The sequence below is a fragment of the Anopheles arabiensis genome, chromosome 2, assembly GCF_016920715.1.
Source record: "Anopheles arabiensis isolate DONGOLA chromosome 2, AaraD3, whole genome shotgun sequence".
Classification (NCBI taxonomy): Eukaryota; Metazoa; Arthropoda; class Insecta; order Diptera; family Culicidae; genus Anopheles; species Anopheles arabiensis.
Window position 1 is genome coordinate 46,549,084 of NC_053517.1, and position 20,644 is coordinate 46,569,727.

At 46.9% G+C, this 20,644-nt stretch overlaps 1 protein-coding gene across 7 annotated transcripts in view; it reads left to right on the top strand.

The window, feature by feature from the left end:
* LOC120898318 (afadin) overlaps positions 1-18,920 on the top strand; it is a 63,030-nt gene extending 44,110 nt beyond the window's left edge. For 6 of the 7 annotated variants that reach the window (XM_040303995.1, XM_040303994.1, XM_040303999.1 and 3 more), the window contains 9 exons: positions 4,435-4,556; positions 5,215-5,703; positions 5,972-6,644; positions 6,866-7,760; positions 13,130-13,276; positions 13,368-13,539; positions 13,623-16,143; positions 16,273-16,391; positions 16,462-18,920. In XM_040303995.1, the coding sequence (XP_040159929.1) occupies positions 4,435-4,556; positions 5,215-5,703; positions 5,972-6,644; positions 6,866-7,760; positions 13,130-13,276; positions 13,368-13,539; positions 13,623-16,143; positions 16,273-16,391; positions 16,462-16,642 (5,319 nt within the window). In that variant the 3' untranslated portion in view covers positions 16,643-18,920. The remainder of the gene's footprint in view (positions 1-4,434; positions 4,557-5,214; positions 5,704-5,971; positions 6,645-6,865; positions 7,761-13,129; positions 13,277-13,367; positions 13,540-13,622; positions 16,144-16,272; positions 16,392-16,461) is intronic. The other variant, XM_040304002.1, reaches the window with a different exon arrangement.
* The last annotated feature ends 1,724 nt before the right edge of the window (positions 18,921-20,644 follow it).

The following is a 20,644-nucleotide window of genomic DNA, read 5'->3' on the forward strand; positions in this document are numbered from 1 at the left end:
AACCAAAACCCGGGAGCGCGAGACGGGGGCTGTGCACTGTGATCGAATGCGAAAAACCCCTCCTCGAGCCGTTTCCCTTTTTGCTGGAAATTGCTCGATTGGAAGATAATCTATCGCTTAAGCGTTTCACGTTGCATGTGGGACCATTCAACCGATGTTTTCCCCTTTTTGTTTTGCTACCGGTCGGCTGCGATTTGTTCTACCGACAGTGTTTGCAAAGGATTACCTTTCTTCTTCCTCTTCGACTTCTTTTGCCATCTCGCGTCGTCTGCCGAGTGTGGCAAGGGTTTGATCTGATTGAATATTCCATTCCCGATGCCGCCTCGTTGCTCTCCAAAAGCATCTGGTAGACGATGTGCGAACGGTTGTGAAAGATCGGACCAAAGACCGATGATATTACTTCGCACACGGGATACGCTCTGCTACCTGTGCCTTGGAACTGGCGCAGAGAAGTGTGCTGGTGGTGGCGTTAAATAATTTATATCGATGATTATGGTTCAGCGTGACGTGGCGTGGCGATGGCAAAGACCGGTGTTGTGGATATGGTTTCGCAGTTAATAGTGCGCTTCGGTTCTATCTCGCACGATATTTCTGTAAATGGACGCGCGGGATGAAAGGTTAGAGTTCACCGATAGACACACGGACAAGAAAAAAAAACATTTCCTTGCTGTCTTATCAACCCCAATCGTCCACATTCCCGGGACGTTGTGATTGAGTTATATTTTATCTGTATTTATTATGCAAATAAACCCAAATCCGTCGGAGGAGTGAATTTATTGATGATAGAATTTGCCTCCCGTGAGTGTTTTTGGTTACATCACTGCTCAGACGCTTGGGAACAGTATAACGGGTACAGGGTTTCCTCGCTTTCCTTGGGACCCTTTGCCGAATCGTTGCTAAGCAATGCCGAGACTGCGGCATGATTATTGCGTTGATGATACCTGAATTCATAGGACGCAATGCCGAATCTGTAGCACTTTTCTCGCAACACACATTTGTACACTCAGGACACGCGGTTTGATACATCATTTACATGTAGAAGCCTTGTGTATCATCAGTTGTAGTGATGATGATAGTCCGTTGCTGTCACAGTGGCCGTCACCAGTTGTAGTGATGATGATAGTCCGTTGCTGTCACAGTGGCCGTCATGTACCGTTTCGGTGGAATACTTGAGCCGAGGTGGAATTAAACTTGTTCGATGCGAACATATCGGCACTTGATCGTCCAGGCCAATGTGGATTAAGGAGATTAGGTGGTGGAATAAAGAGCATTTTGACAATTTGTAACGTACGTTATGTCACGTCCCCGGGATTCAAACCATTGTTTATATTTTCCTGTTCATTCATTCATGGTTTTTTACTTGTTCGTGGATTTTGTCTACAACTTTTGTAGATTAAATGTACTTTTTAAACGTATTTTGAGCTTTCGGTTCTTATTTAATATTAAAATATAGATTGAATCCAGGAATTGCAGCTAAAAATAATAAAAACAAGTGCTATTTCGTGAATGTACTTTAAAATTCACTATGTTGGAGACACATTTAAGGATATCAATTAATCTTCTTCTTCTTTGGCTCAACAACCGATGTCGGTCAAGGCCTGCCTCTACCCACTTGTGGGCTTGGCTTTCAGTGACTAATTGATTCCCCCCATAGCAGGATAGTCAATCCTACGTATGGCGGCGCGGTCTATTTGGGGATTGAACCCATGACGGGCATTTAGTTAAATCATACGAGTTGACGACTGTAGTACGAAACCGGCTCAAATCATCAAGGCATCAATTAATACATCTTGTATATTATTTCTTTACCCATTCTTTCCTCATTATCTACAAGACGCATATACGATTTAAGTGAACTTGGTACCCTGAAATTAAAATATCACCAATTAAAATATATGAAATATTGCAAGAGTATGATTTCAAAAGAGTCTATCATCAACGTTTTCAAACACCATGCCGCAGTCTGTTGCCATTGCTTAAAAATGATTCTGGATAGGGCCCAACAGTCTTAGTATAATCCGAGAAACCCTGTAAAGCACGATGTGAATACAGGGGGAAACATTGACCTATTTCCTGTGCATGTTTTCCCGAGCGTGCGTCCAAAGTGCACCGGGAACGGAACCAGCAGCAGCAGCACCGGCACCATCATCAGCTGCCGTTAGGTTGTAGATTTTGATGCACTATTTTTAAACAACCACACAACTGAATGACACACTGTGGGTGAGGCTCTCTAAAAGGTAGCGAACAAAGTTTATCAAATGGTTTTATCCACTTTGTTCATTTTTCCTTTGCTTACTACTGTAATTTGTGCTAATGCAAGGGCATTTGTGTTGTGCAGTTTGTACTCCAGCTTGACTGTACTAAAAATAAAACAAGCGTTGGCTTGAGTTCTGATAAAAGATTATTATGCCCCAATGCAGTACTGGTGATGGGGCGAATTTTATTGCAGCTTGTGACATATTGTTTAAAGTTTCTAGCGAGAAGATGAATAAATATTTTTCAGAGTCTATCTCCGTTCGATGACGATCACAATTTATCATCATGCAGTGAAATTTGGAAAACCTGTCGTGCGTCCAATCTGAGACGAACCGCAAGGCAAAAAATAGCACCGGTCATGCAATCGGAACAAAGACCCATAAAAAAACATAAAATCGATCAAATAACTAAAACGAAAAAGATTGGAAAAAGGGTTGCGGACGTCGTAAAAAATTGTGGTTGCAGAAAATTAGAAAAGATTGCCCATTTTTTTGTTATCCAAGTTCTTTATCTTAGCTTTTTTGTTGCACCGTAGAAAATCGCAGGATAAATGGCGAACCACGGTTTCAAGTGTCTTCTCGACTCTGACCCTCTCGAGAGAAAAAAAGGGATAACCATTTTTCTCCGTGAATCATGAGTTTTTGTCAGTGTGGCCTCCCGCTTGAAAAATACGAAACACAACAAAAACATGCACAAAGAAAAAGGTTAAACGTCGCACGATTCTTCGGCGTGTGGTTTGTTCTAGTACTGTAACGTGCCATCCTATTCAGTCGTGCGAAATAAACCAATTTGAGTGTGCCGCCCGTATTGGATCGTTCTGGCGGGGAGCTTTTATTTTTATTTTTTTATTTTTTGGTGGTTAAATGTCTTTTCGATTACTTGCTAACCGAAGCGCATAGAACAACCCAGAAAGTCCGCTTCTGTCGCTCTCCGATCTTCGGTAAGAAAAAAAAAGGTGTAAGACCCAGAACCTTGATGAGGTTTTCAGTCGGTGAAACTTTTAGAACCATCCAGTAGTAGTAGTAGTGCTAGAGAGGTTGATGGCATGGTCTTCCTCTCGACGTGCTAGAAAATCCACCGACCGAGCATGAGGTCGAATGGCTCCGGATATGCCAACCAGAAGAGCTGATGATGATTAATAGTTTGCAATTTGCTGCTGCTGCAGCTTTGCCCTCCTGCGAAAGATTTGCAAGGGAAAGAAAATGGACGCATCTCTACCGTACCTGGCTGCTTGTACCGCGCTGTTTTAGCTCTGCCGTTTACCATGCCTACGGAAGCGAGAAGGAGTAAAATGGATCGAAAAAAGGAGAGAAAAAGGATTAAAATTAAGCTTGCCTGGAATGTTCTACTCTTTCTCGCTCTCTAGTTGTAACTAGCAGTACGGTTGCGGACATGACGACGACGTCGATGTGTACGATATACCTTCCGTTTCGGAATGTTCCAGCACCACCAACCGTTGCTGGGCCGTTAAGCGTCACCTGGGACTTTAATTAAAAATCCTTGCTTCCCGAGAAGCGGATACACGGACGAGTCCTTGAAATGGATGGATATTTCCCGTTCGCCGCCACAGAACATGGCTTAACAAATATTAAAGCAACATGGTGCGCTGGTTTGTGTTGCGGAAGTAATTGAAATCGAATAAACATTATGCACGGCAGGAAATGCAGACCGCTTTTTTGTGATGCAAGAAATTATTAATTCACTACACTAATTTTGTGATTAGCTAACATTTACATTTTACAGCAGAAATCCTCCGAGTGCGCTCGATTCGTAATGTGTTTTGGATTGTTTTATGATTAAATTTTTCGCTCCACGGGATCCATTGAACACCAACTGGCGTAATGAGAAAATCATTTCGTAGCCATAAAAATGAAATCTCCTTCAAGGTTGTTCTGCGATTTTCGAAGCAAGACACCACTTACGGTGGTTGTTCCTGCGTAACACAGCAATTCATTCACCGGGTCACCGCTTTTTAGCAGTGTTTTTATTGCTCTCTTATCACCGCCTTCCGAAGGGGAGGTCCTTTTCGTCTAAAATATTTAATCTCATTGCTGCCAGGTACGGTACGGTCCCCGAAACCTTCCTGGGGACCAACCCACCTGCGCTTTGGTGGTTCAAAAGTACTCATTTTGTGGCTCATGGTGTGTATGTATGTTTGTTCTTTCTCTTTCTTTACAGAATGGTTCGGTGGTCATGTTTGGCAGGGTTGCCTCGTACCGGTTCGTCGATTCGCCCTCGGACGGGCGATACAATTTGGCCCTGTCTCAATCGCAGCTGGATTCGGCCTGTTTGTACGAAAGGTAAGTTCGGTCGTAAAAGCCTCTGGATGGGCCTTCAAATTAGCCTGACATTGGCCTGACGACGTAGTATCAACGGGTAGTCGTTAACTTGCCCAATTTATAGTGTTGGCACTGGCTTGATTTTGCAGCACACAGTTGTTGGTGCGTTTCTGCTTGCTTTTTAGACTTGGTTGGTTTTGTTTTTGTCGCCTGTTCTTCGTGTGTGTTATATTTGGCTTTTAATTAAACGATAGACAATTTTCTCCAAACACATACATTACCTTTTTAACTGCATGTGCTCGCAATTGAGCAGTAAGTTTATGGTTCAATTAATGTTTTTGTTCATGTGTGTCTGTCAGTGTCCATATCATGCTATCCCGCTACATGAAGTTCATTTCAGTTACTAATGTTTTATTTTATTTTATTTTTTCATTCTATGTGTGTTCTGTTTTGTTTATTTTGTGGATATAAATGTTATCATTTCGTTGCAATTGTCGTCATGTTATGTGTGTATGTGTGTTTTGTGTTGTTCGTACATCAAAACGCTCCGCTTCTCAATTACAAATGCTTTTCAAACACACTCATCATGGAATTGCACACAAATTCACTGCCCTTTGCACAAAAAAACAAAAACACCCAAACACCGCAAACCCGTCACCGAACGAACGAATCAATCCAGCCGATCACCAACCTCGCCGACATCCTGGAACGACGAAGAAAGCCGTCCGATCAGCCCAATCAGCACGGTACAGATGGGTGGAAAGCTGCCGGGCGGAGGTGGTGGTGGCAGTTTTCTAGACGGCCCCATTGCCTCAACCAGTGCCGAAAGTGCAGCAGTAGGACAGCAACAGGCAAATGCGTTCGCGAAATCAGCATCGTTCGACATGCAATCGGCAACGGCGGCCCAACCACATCCGCACATGCACCACCACCATCACCATCACCCGAGCGGTCTGCTCGTGACGGCACTGGACGGACCGGAAGCAATGGGTGCGGACGATACGGCCAGCTATAAAGGAGGCCACGCTGGTGGCACTAACGATCACAATGAGGGCGAACAGCAGCAGCACCATGCTGGAGGCGGCGGCCCACTCGGGGCCGGTAACGGTGGGGAAACCGAAACGAAATCTATTTCCAGCTTCAAATCAATTGGATCAACTGCCGACAGGTACTGTATATCTCCACACACATGCACAAACAAACTTCCGCCGATGCTTCCAGAGTTCGGCCAAACAAACACGCACACTCACTACAGAAATTCATAACACAGCTCACTGTTGTTTTATCGTTCATGCTTTGGCTTTTGCATAACACCAAATTTTGTCACTGTGTTATGACCGCTACTTGAGATGCAAATTTCGTGTTTGCTTCTTCGCCCGCGAGTATTTTTCCCCATTTTCTAATCCAACGTCCCCGTGCCATTTACTCTCCTGCAGGACGAGCACCTTTCCGAAGCTGCAACCATCGCACGCGGCCACTTCGATTTCGGGCGAGCCCGGTGGACAGGAACCAATTCTGCCGGCTGTGCTGGAGTTTCCGGAGCAAAACCAGGAACCGTTTCTGCAATCCGTCATCAGCGAGCTGGACGTGAACTCGCCGAACTTCAAGCTAGCGCCCGTGTATACGCTCTACCTGTGCGCTCGGTATCGCGCCTCGACGCACTACCGTCCGGACCTGCAGCCGACCGAGCGGGCCCACAAGCTGACCGTGTTTCTGCACCACGTTGCCAATCTGATCCAAAACGTTGTCCAGGAGCAGTACACCGATGCCAAAATACTGTCCTTCTGGATGGCCAACAGTTCCGAGTTTCTGCACTTTCTCAAATCGGACCGACACATCTCGGCGTTCAGCGTGCAGGCGCAGGAAGTGCTGGCGGAGAGTGTGCAGACGGCGTTCCGCAATCTCGTGTCGATATTTCACGTCGAGCTGTCCCAGACGCTGAACCAGTTTCTGTCGGAAAACATCGATCACGACTCGGCGGCCGGTCTGGTGCTGTCCGTGCTCGGCTCTGCGATGGCTCTGCTGCGCCGGTGTCGCGTCAATGCTGCCCTCACGATACAACTGTTTTCCCAGCTGTTCCACTACATCAACGTTGTGTGCTTCAACAAGGTAATGGGTGAATCTATCCTTAGATGGTACGCTGTACCAAGAATGGGGCATTCATTTATTGGATTACAAAGGCTTCATTTCTGATTAGTTGCTCTTTTGAGTAAAACAAATAAGCATCGTTCTCTGTTCAATGCATCCGTGGGCGGTTTGACAGGACTGCAATTAGCCAGTACCAGCCATTAATGAGATATTTTATCTTCCTTCTTTCTTTTTCCCGTTAGTTCGTCACTACTTCACACATGTGCACCAGCGCATGGGGAAAAGCCTTAAGCGAGCGTCTGTCGCTGCTAGAACTGTGGGCAGAGAAGCAAGGCCTCGAGCTGGCAGCCGACTGCCACCTAGCGAAGATAAACCAGTGCGCCCAGTTTCTGCAGGCTCCCAAAACGTCGGTCTCGGACGTGCAGCAGCTGGCATGCTCCTGCTTTCGACTAAACTCGCTGCAGATGGCCGCTTTGCTGTCGCAGGAAACAATTCCGCGCAATCTTATCGACACAGCGGTCCGGATGGCCGAATCCGTTGCCGACGAGTTGAGCCGTGCCGATGGGCGTGAGATACGGCTGGAAGAGTCGCCAGAACTGCCGCTCGCACTGCTCCTACCGGACGATGGGTTCAGCTGCGACGTGGTGCGGGGCATCCCGGCTGGGCTGGTCGACTTCCTGAACCCGTTCCAAATGGCCGGCTGGTGCCGACTGGCATCACAGCCGACGAGCATAGGCCTGTGGACGGTGTACATGCACCAGTTCAATCACGGCCGTTCGCCGAGTGTTATGTCCAGCAAGCTGCCACAGCCCGAAGTGCAGATAATCAAACTGCATAAAAATGCCAACGGAATGGGCCTGTCGATTGTGGCGGCAAAGGGCGCGGGCCAGGAACGTCTCGGCATCTACATCAAGTCGGTGGTCGGCGGTGGTGCCGCCGATCTGGACGGGCGGCTTCAGGCGGGCGATCAACTGCTGGAAGTCGACGGTCAAAGCCTGATCGGAATTACCCAGGAGCGCGCGGCAGATCATTTGGTGCGTACCGGACCGATTGTAACGCTGAAAGTAGCCAAGCAAGGTGCCATCTATCATGGATTAGCAACCCTTCTCCAGCAGCCAAGTCCCGTCATTCAGCGAGGTAAGCCTACACAGCTCGGTTAATGTACGAAGCTAGTTTACGGTACGACCGCGTTGACGAGCATCGTTGTACCGCGAAGTATTGTTTGTGCACGATTTTGCATTCAACCATGCGAAAGCAGCTGCAACGTAACTTCGTGGCACAACGATGAGTTAGAAATTGTAATAGTGCTATTTAAATATGTTTTACTATAGTGCGTAACGTAATATGCTCTCTTATCGCTTGATACTTTCTCTCCCATTTCCAAATTATTATCTTGCTGCTCTGGATTGTGTCCCGGTTACATACGGAAACTTGTTTGGGGCGTTATAACATGGTTTTAAATGGTAAAATCTTATATACTGGTGTTGTATGTGTTTACTTTTCGGCTGTGATTGTATCTGTTAAATTTGTTTGTGAAACTGGTGGCAATATTTTACCGTTTGTGTGATCCTTTTTGCTGCTGTTTCATTATCTGCTATTTGTAAAATAACACAGAGATGGAAAACGAATTCAACTGTAATGTGTACGATAATGATGGTAATCATCGCTATCATTTCGGGCGCTCGAACGAGAGTCTCAATTTCTACGGATCCGGTGGCGGAAGCCATCAATCGCGCCGTGGATCGTTGCGCCGTCCGCTGTCCTCGGTGATGATGAACCATACCTACTCCACCCCATACCTGACGCAAAACGATGCGGCATACCGCCGGATGTCCAATCCGGACATCAGCCAGCGGCGTTACAGCTTATCGCTGTCGCACGAAGACATACTGTCCAACGATCAGCTTCAGCAAATCCATTTCGATCCCCGCTACCGGGACTGCCGATCGAGCAACAGCCTGAACAGCATCTACTACAATCAGCAGCGAAGCAGAAGCAATAGCCTAAACAGTATTGGCCGCATCGGCACCGGCATCAAACCGGTGCGGTACGATACGCCACCATCGATCTACGTCGAAGATTACGACTCGCGAAGCAATAGCCACAGCAGCCGGGAGATGATAAAAATCGAAGAGACGGCCGAGCCGGAAACGCCAGTCGTCGCGGAGCGCAGACCGTCGTGCGTGTTCGAGATACGGATCGAGGCCCCGTCGACCGAATCGAACCTATCCTTCGTGGCGGACGTGAACCTCGACGACATACCCTTCATTGACGAGGACGACGCCGACGAGGAGGATGCACCGGGATCGAGAAGCCGGGGTGCAGGCGACAGCAGCGGTGTAAATGTTTCGACGCAAACTGCCGCCGCCACCCCTTCGGTGGTGGTGAATCCACCGAGCAGCAGCAGCAGCACTGCGACGGCGGGCGTATCTACTAACCACAGTGTCAACAGCAATATTACTGCAGTAGGAGGGGGGCCTTTACCCAGCATTATGATCAACACGGCGAGTAGGCGAGGTAGCAATGCATCATGTCGTAAAACGGTTAGTTTCGACATAATTAACGATCGTCATCCTTACGATGATAGTGAGGAAGGAGACAGAGCGAAAGGAAAGCAATACAATAATGGACAAAGCAATGTCGAGAACAATGTGGCGACCGACTTGCAGACTGATGCATGGTCTGCTGCCGCTCCTGTGCCGGCAAATTCCAGGGTATCAAATCGCTTGAACAACAACCAAATATTTATCGACAATAGTCCGGCGGAGCACTCGGAAGTTGCTAGCTTTGTGGGGTCACTCCAGCCGGCGCTGCATAGTAGCGGCGGCATTGCGAAAGGATTCGATGGGATTGCTGGCGACGTGGAGAGCAACAATAATGGCCAAAGCGTCGAAGATCCGCACAACACGATTACGAGGACGACGAATGCCACCGGCGGAGAGTCTAGAGCACAGGAACGACCAATTGACACAATTAGGGATTACGTCGTTCGCCACTTTAGTGGGGCGGCGAATATCAATGTCAATAATAACTACTATTGCAGCAATAGCGTCGATAGACGACAACGAAATATTAAATTAGATAGCGATGACGAAACTACTACCACCAGCGTGTATCCCCAGGGTGTGGGTACGCCCTCGGAGCAAGAGCCGCGCAAAAGCGGCACCAACGGTGATGGCAGGCTGGTAGATAACCGAACGGGAGCTCATTTTCCAACCGATAGCAATTACGCACCTAGTGCCACGCTGGATAACGATCACTGTAATCTATTGCGAAACATTCAATTGCTCAAAGCCGACGCGGCGTTTGTTGCGCCAGTGGAGCACAACGATAGCAACGGGGACCCCGGCAACAACGACCCTCATCACCACCATCATCCTCACCATCATCATCTTCACCATACGGGGCAAGGCGGTGCGAAAGGTACGGCGAGACAGCTTGTTCATTTCTTTCGAAACATGCTCCGTTAAGCGAGAGGAATGATCCACCAACTGTTCGGGCGTTCGATACTGAATTTTCCACTCCACTCGAATACACGTATCTCAAGCATGTGCAATGGTGCCGCTCTCTGTGTTCGGTCGGCCAGCGTGCGTCCGTTCCGCAAACGGGCGAGAGTTGTTTTTTTTTTGTGCCACGCGCCTCCTATTGTTCTATATGTTGGTTTTCTGCATTCGAACAGAAAAAAGCAAATGTTTTCGTTGCACGGTAAAAACGGCGTGACTAAATAGGATCTTTCGCTTATCCAATCGTGTCACGTACACGACGTATCCACTCGGCTTAAAACTCGTCCCCGACCATCGGGCTCCACCACTTCCGTTCTGCTTTGCCTCTGAGTAAGTGAGTCGCCAAACAGGGAATTTTGTGTTGGTGGCCATTTGTTTAAACCATTTTTGCACCCAGTTTACCACACTCTCTGTTTGCAGTTGCTATGTTATTTTTTGTTCAATTTGATTGTTACCGTTTATATTGTTGTTATTGTACTTTCCGTGGAAACTTCGAAACAATGTTTTCCATTCAATATTTCATCCACTTCCAAATTCGTTCGTTTTCTATCTGCATTATGAGCATCATCATTTTTCCTTAATGTTATAAGCATTTTCATACGTTGTTGTCTTATGGTGTGTGCATAGGTAAAACAAGTTCTCACACTTCCAAGCATACTTGCGCATATATTTTCTCCCAGAATGTCACGACTCTGCTACTTTGTATCGATTATGTTGCATGCTGTATCTATTAAATATTTAAATATGTTGATTAATCTGAACAAAACGATATGTCATGCGCGTGTACGAAAGCATTGGCCTGAGAACAAAATCAATTTTCTTACACAAGCATATATGGTGTATGCAGTGCTAACGACATCATCCCCCCACAGCATTAATCTGACATGTTTGATGAGGACATACTTCGCATGACCGTACTACATTGGATATGCAGCCCTTCCCATCGGTGTCGCAATATGTGCGCTCCCTGCTTATAATTTTATTGCATTCTGTTATCCATCACCCAAGGGAACCAATCAAATTGGTCTGTACACTGCATTAATGTCTATTGTACTTCAAATGTGCGCATCCCATACGCATTGATTACACACCTCGCATAACTCCTTCTTCGTGTGAATGTGAGCATATATATTGCGTTGTGGATGTGTGTGTGTGTATGTGTCTGTTCGTTACTCTTCAATTCCCATTACACTCTTACCACCTGTGTGCAATGCTCTTGTGTTGGCCTGAGCCGAAGAAAAAAAAGCAATGCATTTCAGTACTCCTTTTATGTATATTTCACTCATAAATCATACCCTTTTCAGTAAGCAAACCACCTGAAACGACATCATCATGTTTTGGAACCGCACCCGAAGAGATGAACACTTCTCATCCCGACGGGACGATCAAATTTGGGCAGGGCAAGGTAAAGGCGTTGACAAAGTTTTACGATTCCCTGAAGGATACGAATAACAATCCCATCAAGAAATATGCCAAACCGCATGATTGTACTGACTCGCCCGCGCGACACGTTCGAAAGTATGAAATCATCGAGCCGGTGAACTGTCCGGATGACATCACAGCAAATCATCTATCAAAGGATGAAGAACGGCAGATTATGAATCAATTACAGCTGTGGAGTAAATTCGGCTCCGATAGTGAAGAATTACATCTAGCTCCTGTGTCGTCCTTCAGGCGCTCCCAGTCCTGTGACACACTATTGAACGATCCTCCCGAGGGAGATGGAAACAATAACGTTGAGGAGCACTGTGAGCTTTCGTTCGAACGCTTGGACAGTGGGAACAATCCGTACAGCTACAAGCGAACTGCAACTAAAGCCTCACCTAACTCAAGCAACCTGCACGCCGCTCACCACGGACTCCATCCACACACACTGCCCTCCGGGTTCCTGCTACGAAAGGTTAAAAAGTGTCATCCAAGCTGTAAAAACATCGAAAATCAAAAGGTGACATTGAGCTTCCTGTACGGTAGAAATTCGCCCCCGGTTGAGCAGCCACGGCATCATCGTACAAGCTGTCCGGACTTGAGCAACATACGTCAAACTCCGCGCCAACTCAAAAAGCAGCACAACATTCTGCGACTGCTGAAGCAGATCAACAATAAGCTGGGCGACGCATCCGACAGTGAAAGCATGCCGCCGACCGCAAACGAGGAAGATAGTTGACCGGAATGTAATTTTGTGCACCACTCTTTTCAAACGTTTTCTACCACCACATCTGTTGTTTGCTGGCTTGGAGCAGAAAAAGTAAAACCCACAGCACACAGAGCAAGCTTTTCTCGCGAAAAGCTACACCACACGCCGTGCTTCACTTTTTTTCTACATTGCGTATACTCATCGCAGCATCGTAGTTACATTTACGTTAAATATTGTACTATCCGCGATAACGGAACTAGGCTACGCGACGCACAACAGTTTCTAGCTCAGTTGGTTGTTCTGGACTGAATTATTCGTTGATACTTTTATGAATTTTTAGTTTAGTGTTCGCCATACTCTTTTTTCTTTCACATCTTTCACCTCTATTATAATGCCTAATGCCTTTTTGTTACCCCGTAGGACCAGTCATTTGATGGACTGGTTACAAAGTTTCGAACGCGCCACACTGATAAAAAGCTGAAAACCTTTTTATTTAAGTTTCTTACTATTAATACACAACTTATTTTGTAGTCGATTTTGGCGGTAAATTGTTGAAGTAAACATAATTTTGATGAGCTGTTCATTATTTGTATTTGCCTTGATAATTTCCCCGACTGTAAGAGACAGTTAATGTGATTCCATAATGTTCTGTTGCATGCCTTCAACTGCTTGAAAAGTTGCCGATAATAATTGAAAAATATCAACCGAAAAGAACCGTTTTGTAAACAATTGTATAATTGCACATCACATTATGTTTTCTTACGAATTTATTTCGATCTTGGAGTTTTATTTTAATGCATACATTGAGCGTGTCCTGTCGGTACGGCTTGTACTAACGATCGATTCTATTATATTACTCGCTCATGCAGGTGGTCGACGAATGTCCGAACGGGACATGACGCGGGTCGGTACGAGCAGTGGCGACATCAGCAAGCCACCAATGCCAGCATCATCCGCCGGACAGCAGTTATTAAATAGCAAATCCGTTCCAGCGTTGCACCATGTGGGCAATATTGGTAAGTAACGAAATGGCGCGCTTGTGCTGTGTCTGTGCCACCTAGCACCTACAGTAAACATTATTTGCTCTTACTCGTTTCGCTCGATTAGGTTCTTCCGCGAATAAATCTCGTAGCATACATAACCTTGCCGGAGGTGGTGGTGTCGGAGGAGGAAGTGCTGGTGCGATCGGTACAGCAGGCAGCAGTCAAGATCAAGGATTCTATCAAAACCTTAGCGTATATAGAGCCCAAAATCAAAGCCATCCAAACCTTGGCGAACGGTACGTATGAAATTAAGCGGCATTTTAGATGACAATTAGTTTATGTGTATGTGTTGGTATGCTCTTGTTTCGTTTGCTTCTAGACCTCCCATGCCCCTGCAAACATCTCTTAATTCCCCCGGAGCTTCTAGCACCGCTCACCAGCAACAGCAGCAAATGCTGCAACATCAACACCAACACCAGCTCCAGCAGCAACAGCAGCAGCAGCACCAACAGCACCCAATGCTAAACCGTCCAGCGTCTGCCTATTTTAATAGCAATAATAGCGGTAGCAATGCCAATCCTAGCAATTTGTTACTGACAACACAAAACACCATGTCTTATACGATGCCTAATCAGCAGCAGCCTAATAATAGTAATAACGGTAATCTAACAAACATATCGCAGCAGCAGCAGCAGCAGGGTAATATGAACACAATGAACAGCCGACTGGCATCGACCATGGGTGGAAAACAGCCAGCTATGCCCCCGGGAGGTGCCGGCAACGGTGGAAACGTTAACGGCTTTATGCGTGACGTGCAGGCCCAACAGAGTCTGCGCATGAATCAAATGATGGCACCATCGATGCCCAACATTGCCCATTCGGTGGCGGGCGGTAGCGGTGCCGGTGGCAACTATCCGGCACCCGGCGTCATTTCGGCTAGCCAGAGCATGCAAAACGTAAACGTGATTCCGGGCGGTCCGGGCAGCCCGGCAGGCAGCTACAACTACCACGGCAGTGCGAACGGTAGCCCAATGCTTTCTCCTCAGATGTATCCGCACGACGGCCAGCAACCGCTCGGTGCGCAGCATCATTCATCGTTGCTGCGCGGGCAAGCAAAGCTGGCCGAAATGAATGAGCTGATCAAGCGTCGCCAGCAACAGCAACAGCAGCCGGTTGCCTACAACACTGCTACATCATCAAACAAGCCTCCTCAACAGCAGCAGCAGCAGCAACAGGGATCGAATGCCACGATGCCTCCGTCAACGGCACCGAAACCGATGCGAACGCAGGACGATCAACCTCCACTTCCTCCTGTATCAACTCACCCGCTGTTCAAGCCGGGCAGTGGAGCACCGCCACAGCTCAACAGCAACAATGCGTACAGCAGCGCGGAACCTCCGAAGGTGGGATTCTATCCAACGATGCCATCACAAAGCAAAAACCTGCCCCAAGCAGGCAGCAATCCGTGGGAGCGGGAAGAGAAGGAAAAGGAAAGTGAGCTGCGACGCGAGCACGTGCGCGCCTGGCGGGATCAGCAGATTGGCGAGCTGCAATCGTTGCCACAGCGTACACCGAAGCAGGAAGAACAGCTGCGGACGCTCATGCTGGAGCGCGATTTCGAGCGACGCGCGATGGAAGAAGATCAAGACTACGACAACGACATGGCACCTTACGGGGCGAAAGAGCATGGCAACGTGCAGGAGGTGGTGCGTTTGGCACAGCCTAACGCCGGCGGGCCCCTTACAGCTCCGATGACGAAGTTGAAGCAGGTCGACATTAAAACGCCTGCACCGGACACGCTATCCATCACCTCAAGCGAGCATTCGTCGAGTGTGCCGTCCGTTTCAACAACGATTGCCAATTTCCAGCAGCAGCAGCATCAGCAGGGCTCGGGAAGCGGCAACGCACCACCGTTAATTCAACCGAAAAGTATTCTGAAACACAACACAAACAGCAGCACGCCTTCGTCGCCTTCCAAAGGGGCCGCCAAGACAGCCAGCTTTGCGCACGACGGAACCAATCCCGCGGCACGTTCGCAGCTAAACTTGAGCGAAATTACGGCCAACAATACCAACGCGAACCAGATGATGTCTCAAATGGTGCACGACATGAACCAAATGAATTTGTCCTCCAACATGACGGCAATGATGGGCGAAGATCGTGAAAATAGCGAGTATGGACATCCGATGGGCCACGAACAGCAGCAACAGGCGATGATGAACGGTGGAGTGTCGAACCCGTACATGATGACAAGCGACGCGAACAATGGCAATGGTGCGGTTCCTCCACCACCACCTCCGGAACGAAACAGCTCGTATGTGATCATGTCGCAGCAGCAGCAGAAACTGCGAACAAGCACCGGTCCGGCCAAGTTGTCCTTTGGTGCTCCGAACACCGGTAGTCCTGCGTTAGAGCTACAGCAGCAGCAACAGCAGCAGCATCAGCAACAACAACAGCAACAACAGCAGCAACAGCAGCAGCAATTGCATCAACAACAACAGCAACTGCAGCAGCAACAGCAATTGCATCAGCAGCAGCAACAGAATATTATGAACAACAATGCCAATACCATGGGCGGACGATATAGCAACAACAACAGTCTGCTGATGACAGCTCCGAACAATAATCCGCTCGGCAATCAACCATCGCCGCTGGGTGGTGTCAACAATGCCACATCCGGTAGCTCCTCGGTGCTGACCAACAGCATGTACAAGGACAACAAACGGGTATCGTTCCACGACGAGGACGCTGGTAACAACAATAGCCCCTCGACTCCGATGATGGCTGCTGGGCCCGCCGGCTATACGCAGGCGGGACATTTGATTGGTGGCAGCATCGGCAACGAGTCGACCGGTGGAAGCGGAGAGCTCGGTACCATCATGGAACGACCGGATCCTGACGTAAGTACACGACCTCCGTGCGATTCGCGGCGCGACCAAAAGATGGCGCCACTGTCGATTAGAATCGACGATTGGTTAGAAGCTTGGATAAAAGCTCATTTTTCTCTCGATGCTTTTCCATTCCTACAGCGTTTTATCGACGAAACTATGCCGGCAATGCTGCACACGCCCACTACACCGGACGCAGAAAACTGGAACATGCAAATTCAGGCGACGCCTGGAGTAATTGGTGCACAGGAAGTTTATCGGTAAGGGACAATTAAATGAAAACAGGTTGTATACAGGTTTGGTAACAACAATTTTCTTCACAAATTTCAGCGATCCTCGTACGCGCCGGTTAGCGGAGCAGCAGCAGAAGCAGAAATCCGACGCCGTACCAGAAAAGCTGTCATTCAAAGAGAAGATGAAAATGTTTGCGCTGGAATCGGGTGAGAACAACACACCGAAGGACAAGCTGAAAATATCCCGCGCCCAAAGGGACATCGATGCAGTCCATTAAGCGACACGCAAGGATAGTTTGTATGCATTTGTATTAGTTTGTTAAGCCCCCTGACATAGTGCGATCGTTAGCATTTTCACCGACCGCGGTGTATGCGCGACCTGTTAATAATCCCCCACCCTACCAAACACTCCGCAGAGTACGTCGAAACAGATTGTACACAGTTCTTGAATCTTTACACTCTCACGCGCAAGAGTGCTTTTGTTAATACAAGTATTTTATTACTTCGATTGTGTTGTCCCGGCACAGGCCAGCTGATCGGTATGTTGTGGGTTTAATCGTAGATAGATAAAATCTTATAAATCGTGTTAAAAACTTGCAGCAAGATAAATATTCCCCAGAGCATACATACATAACGGTGCAGGGTAGCGTGCTTGTCCGTGCAGTGGTTTCGTAGTCGAAGCCCCAACCAAGCGACGAGTTTCAAAGTGAAAGATGATAACAATAAGGATCACCAGATAGATGATCGTTACGATTGATACTAGAACCCAATGGACCAAGATGATACTAACAGAAAAGTTTTAAGAATCAGCATAGGAAATTGTTTCTGTTTTATATACATACATATCTATATGTATACTGAATGAAGACAACCAATAGTCAGCTAAAGGAAACACTATATTTATCTATAAAACCGAGGCATGATGGCAGGAAAAGTCAATGAGCCGGAACTGTTAAAAGTTGAGCGTCACTTTTAAGGTATCGCGTAGTCAGGTATATGTGGCAGAGTTAGGTAAGCGTTCTCGAATCAACAAAGGTTTTACAAACATTATCCCATGGAAAGGAAGTGTTCTCTTTACGATAGTACCGTGCAAGTATCTAAATCACCGACACACCACACCCTCTAGAATGGAATGCGTTGTCGTGTTCGCGTGGTTGCAAACAAATGCACACGACATAATATAAACAAAACAACAACAAAAAACATACAGAAAGGTCAATTTAATTAGTCCATCTATAACGCGCACCCATTCGTAGCCTTCCAACCTCCCCTTACGTGATAATGTGTGCAAATGCCGTATATGATGGCACAGCAACACAACAACAAAGCAAAACTATAAACAAACATGATATAAACGGTGGTGCACACTATTGTTAACATTTACGACAAAGTTTACTCGTACTTGCACGCAAGATAGTAGCCTCCCAACCCGCAAAACCGTCTTTCGAAATTCGAAATACCATGTTTTCCCACCCCCCGTAGCGTTAATCTCCCTCTGTTACTCATACACCACACCACGTCGTACACCAACTAACAAACGGGTCCACGATTTTTTACACAATGCACGAATGTGGTTTTTTTAGTTTTCGAGTGCGAAGCGCAAAGCGAGAGTAACACTAGATTCCATTAGTGGTTGCAATTATTGAGTCAATAGCTTTCCACGGCCGATTGATACGAAAAAGCGAAGGCGGGTGGTAAAATTACAACGCGATGAAGGAACGGTGGCAGCAGCAGTAGTAGTAGTAGTAGAGAGATTTGATAGTGGAAATCACCAATACGATAGGGAAGTGATTTTATTTGTTATAAACATATTTTTATATCGCAATCGAGAGAGACTATTGAAGAATTTCCAAGATTTTTCGATACTTTTAAGAAGAATTTACCTCTTTAATAACAAACACCGGATTGACCGATTTCTAGCACATATTTTTATCCTCAATCCTTGTGTGACAGCCTATTGAAGAAAGAGAACACACGTTTAGATCGTTTGTAAAGATTGAGAGAGCAAAGAATATTGTAACCGATAACAAAAAAAACACACAAACAAACAAACAAACAATGCTGGAACAAATAACTCTCGATAGTAAAGTATTGCGTTATTGGTGGAAAGCAGCGCATAGCACGGTGTACCGATGCGAGGGGTAGGTTCGCGCAATCGAAGAGAGATGTACAATTAACCATGTACCTTCTCATCACGTACCGCAACGGAATTGTAAAGGAATAATGGTAAAAAAAGATTAGCTATAGTGATGTAGTATTAGGCATGCAATTGGCGATTTTATTCGATAACAACACTAAGCTAAAAGGAAGGAGTTGGCACTGGGCAGAGCATATGTACCCGTAGTGGCGAAAACGCGTGGAAGTAAAAAGTATTGCGATACATTAGAGCGATTTTTGAGCAAAAACAACCCAATACAAACAACTACACAGGCAGGTGGATGGTGTAGAAATGTTACATCTTTACTCAATAATTACTATTTTCCAACTCTAAGCAAACCATAAAATGCAGCTATGTAAATGTTAGTAACAATTGAGATAAAGCAAACCAATGAAATATGTCGAGTTCTCCCATTCTCTCTTGTGGCCGCCATGATGACATGTAACACTTCTTTGAAGCTGTTAATAGTTTGAACAACAATAGACTTCCTTCCGTTTATTGGTTATTTTTCGCTGGTTTAGTTGTATAAGCTATCTGGCTGGAGCTGAGCGATACGCTGCTCAGTTCAGTTCAGCATAATTCTGCGCCGTTATTTCAAGGCTTCTAATTGACCCACTTTTATTTCGTGGTTTGCAACATTGTCCATTTTCACGTTTTCGCTTTCATTTGTTTCCTCAGCGCACAATCCGCGAAGGTCATCGGCGGCGGCGGTGGCGGCGGCGGGCCCCAATGGGTAATGTCCCCGGTGGTCAGTGAAAACCAGCGTCAGCCTGCAAAAACCCATCATTAACCGACTCGGCGGCGTACAAATCCGTACAGCGCAGCCCATCCATCGAACGGTGATAATGTGCGTGTGCTTCCGCTTGAACGTTTCATTCGATACACTTCACGGCTTGCGTAATGTGTCTGTGGCATGTGGATGTCTGTGTTGTCGCAACGGACCGTTTTCACGCCACCGTGTGACCGTGCCGTGCCTGACCGGCAAACGACAAACGCGCGACTGTGAGCTGGTCAAATCGGTCGGAACGGTTGAATGGTCGGTTGAGTGGACTGGACTGAGTGCGACCAGAAACACACATCAAGCCAACCGAGGGACGGACCGGCGTACTGGAGCGAACCGCTGTGTCGTCTGTGTGTGCGCGCAACTGAACGTGAGTAATTCGTTTAGCAAATTATTTTACATTTCATGCTCCATTTACGCTTTACGATGATGTTGCTAGTAGTGTGCTGGGTGAGTAGGGGTTGGAGATGTGGTGTTTAAAGCTGACACCCCGACGGTGGGCGCTGTATATCGCCGGCTCCGGCCTTCCTAAGCGAAAGATTCGAAACGTCCCATCTCCCGACGTATGATTTGGTGCACGATGTTACACGCCGCTATGCTTCGCTATGATAAACGATTGACGCAAGCGTGTGCGCTAGTTTCAGTTTCCAGACAACACTTGAACTTTAAGCGGTGTGACAACGTTCCTGCATATATTGCCATGCATATGCGATGTAATTGCATGAAATGAAAGAGGCGCCATAGACAAACAAGAGGGCACATAAAATGCGATAAAATTAATTCAATTTATTCGCATTATGCCCAGTCTCGCTCTTCAGCCAGCAATGACAATCGCCTTCGAGCGTTTCACATTTCATGGTGGGAAATAAATTAAATTTCGCTACATCCGTCAGGCTTGTGTTGACTGCCACCAAATGAGCCATTTTTCGCGTAAATTTAGCAGCAGAACCAACAAAAAAACTCTTCCTCTCACCTTCATCACTTTAAACTACTCCCACATTTGCGTTCCTTCCATGTTACTGTTTCAAAACCCATCAATGCAAATAAGTGGCGGCCCGCTGGCACTTTACCTAGGGACATTGAACCGGCACCGGAACCGGCAAATGCATCGCACACATCAAACACACACACACGTACCGCAGAAGGGGAGATTACGATGAAACCAAACTTAATGTGCACATGGTTTCGTGCTGTCGTCCCCCATGGTGCCCGGTGGATACTGAAAAACTGAATTGGTCCATTAGAGGATCCAACAAACAAGAGGAAGAGAAGAAGGAGGAGGAAGAAGGAAATAGCGAACAGCAACTTGACATGTGCCAGTAATTTATTCACAACCGCCGA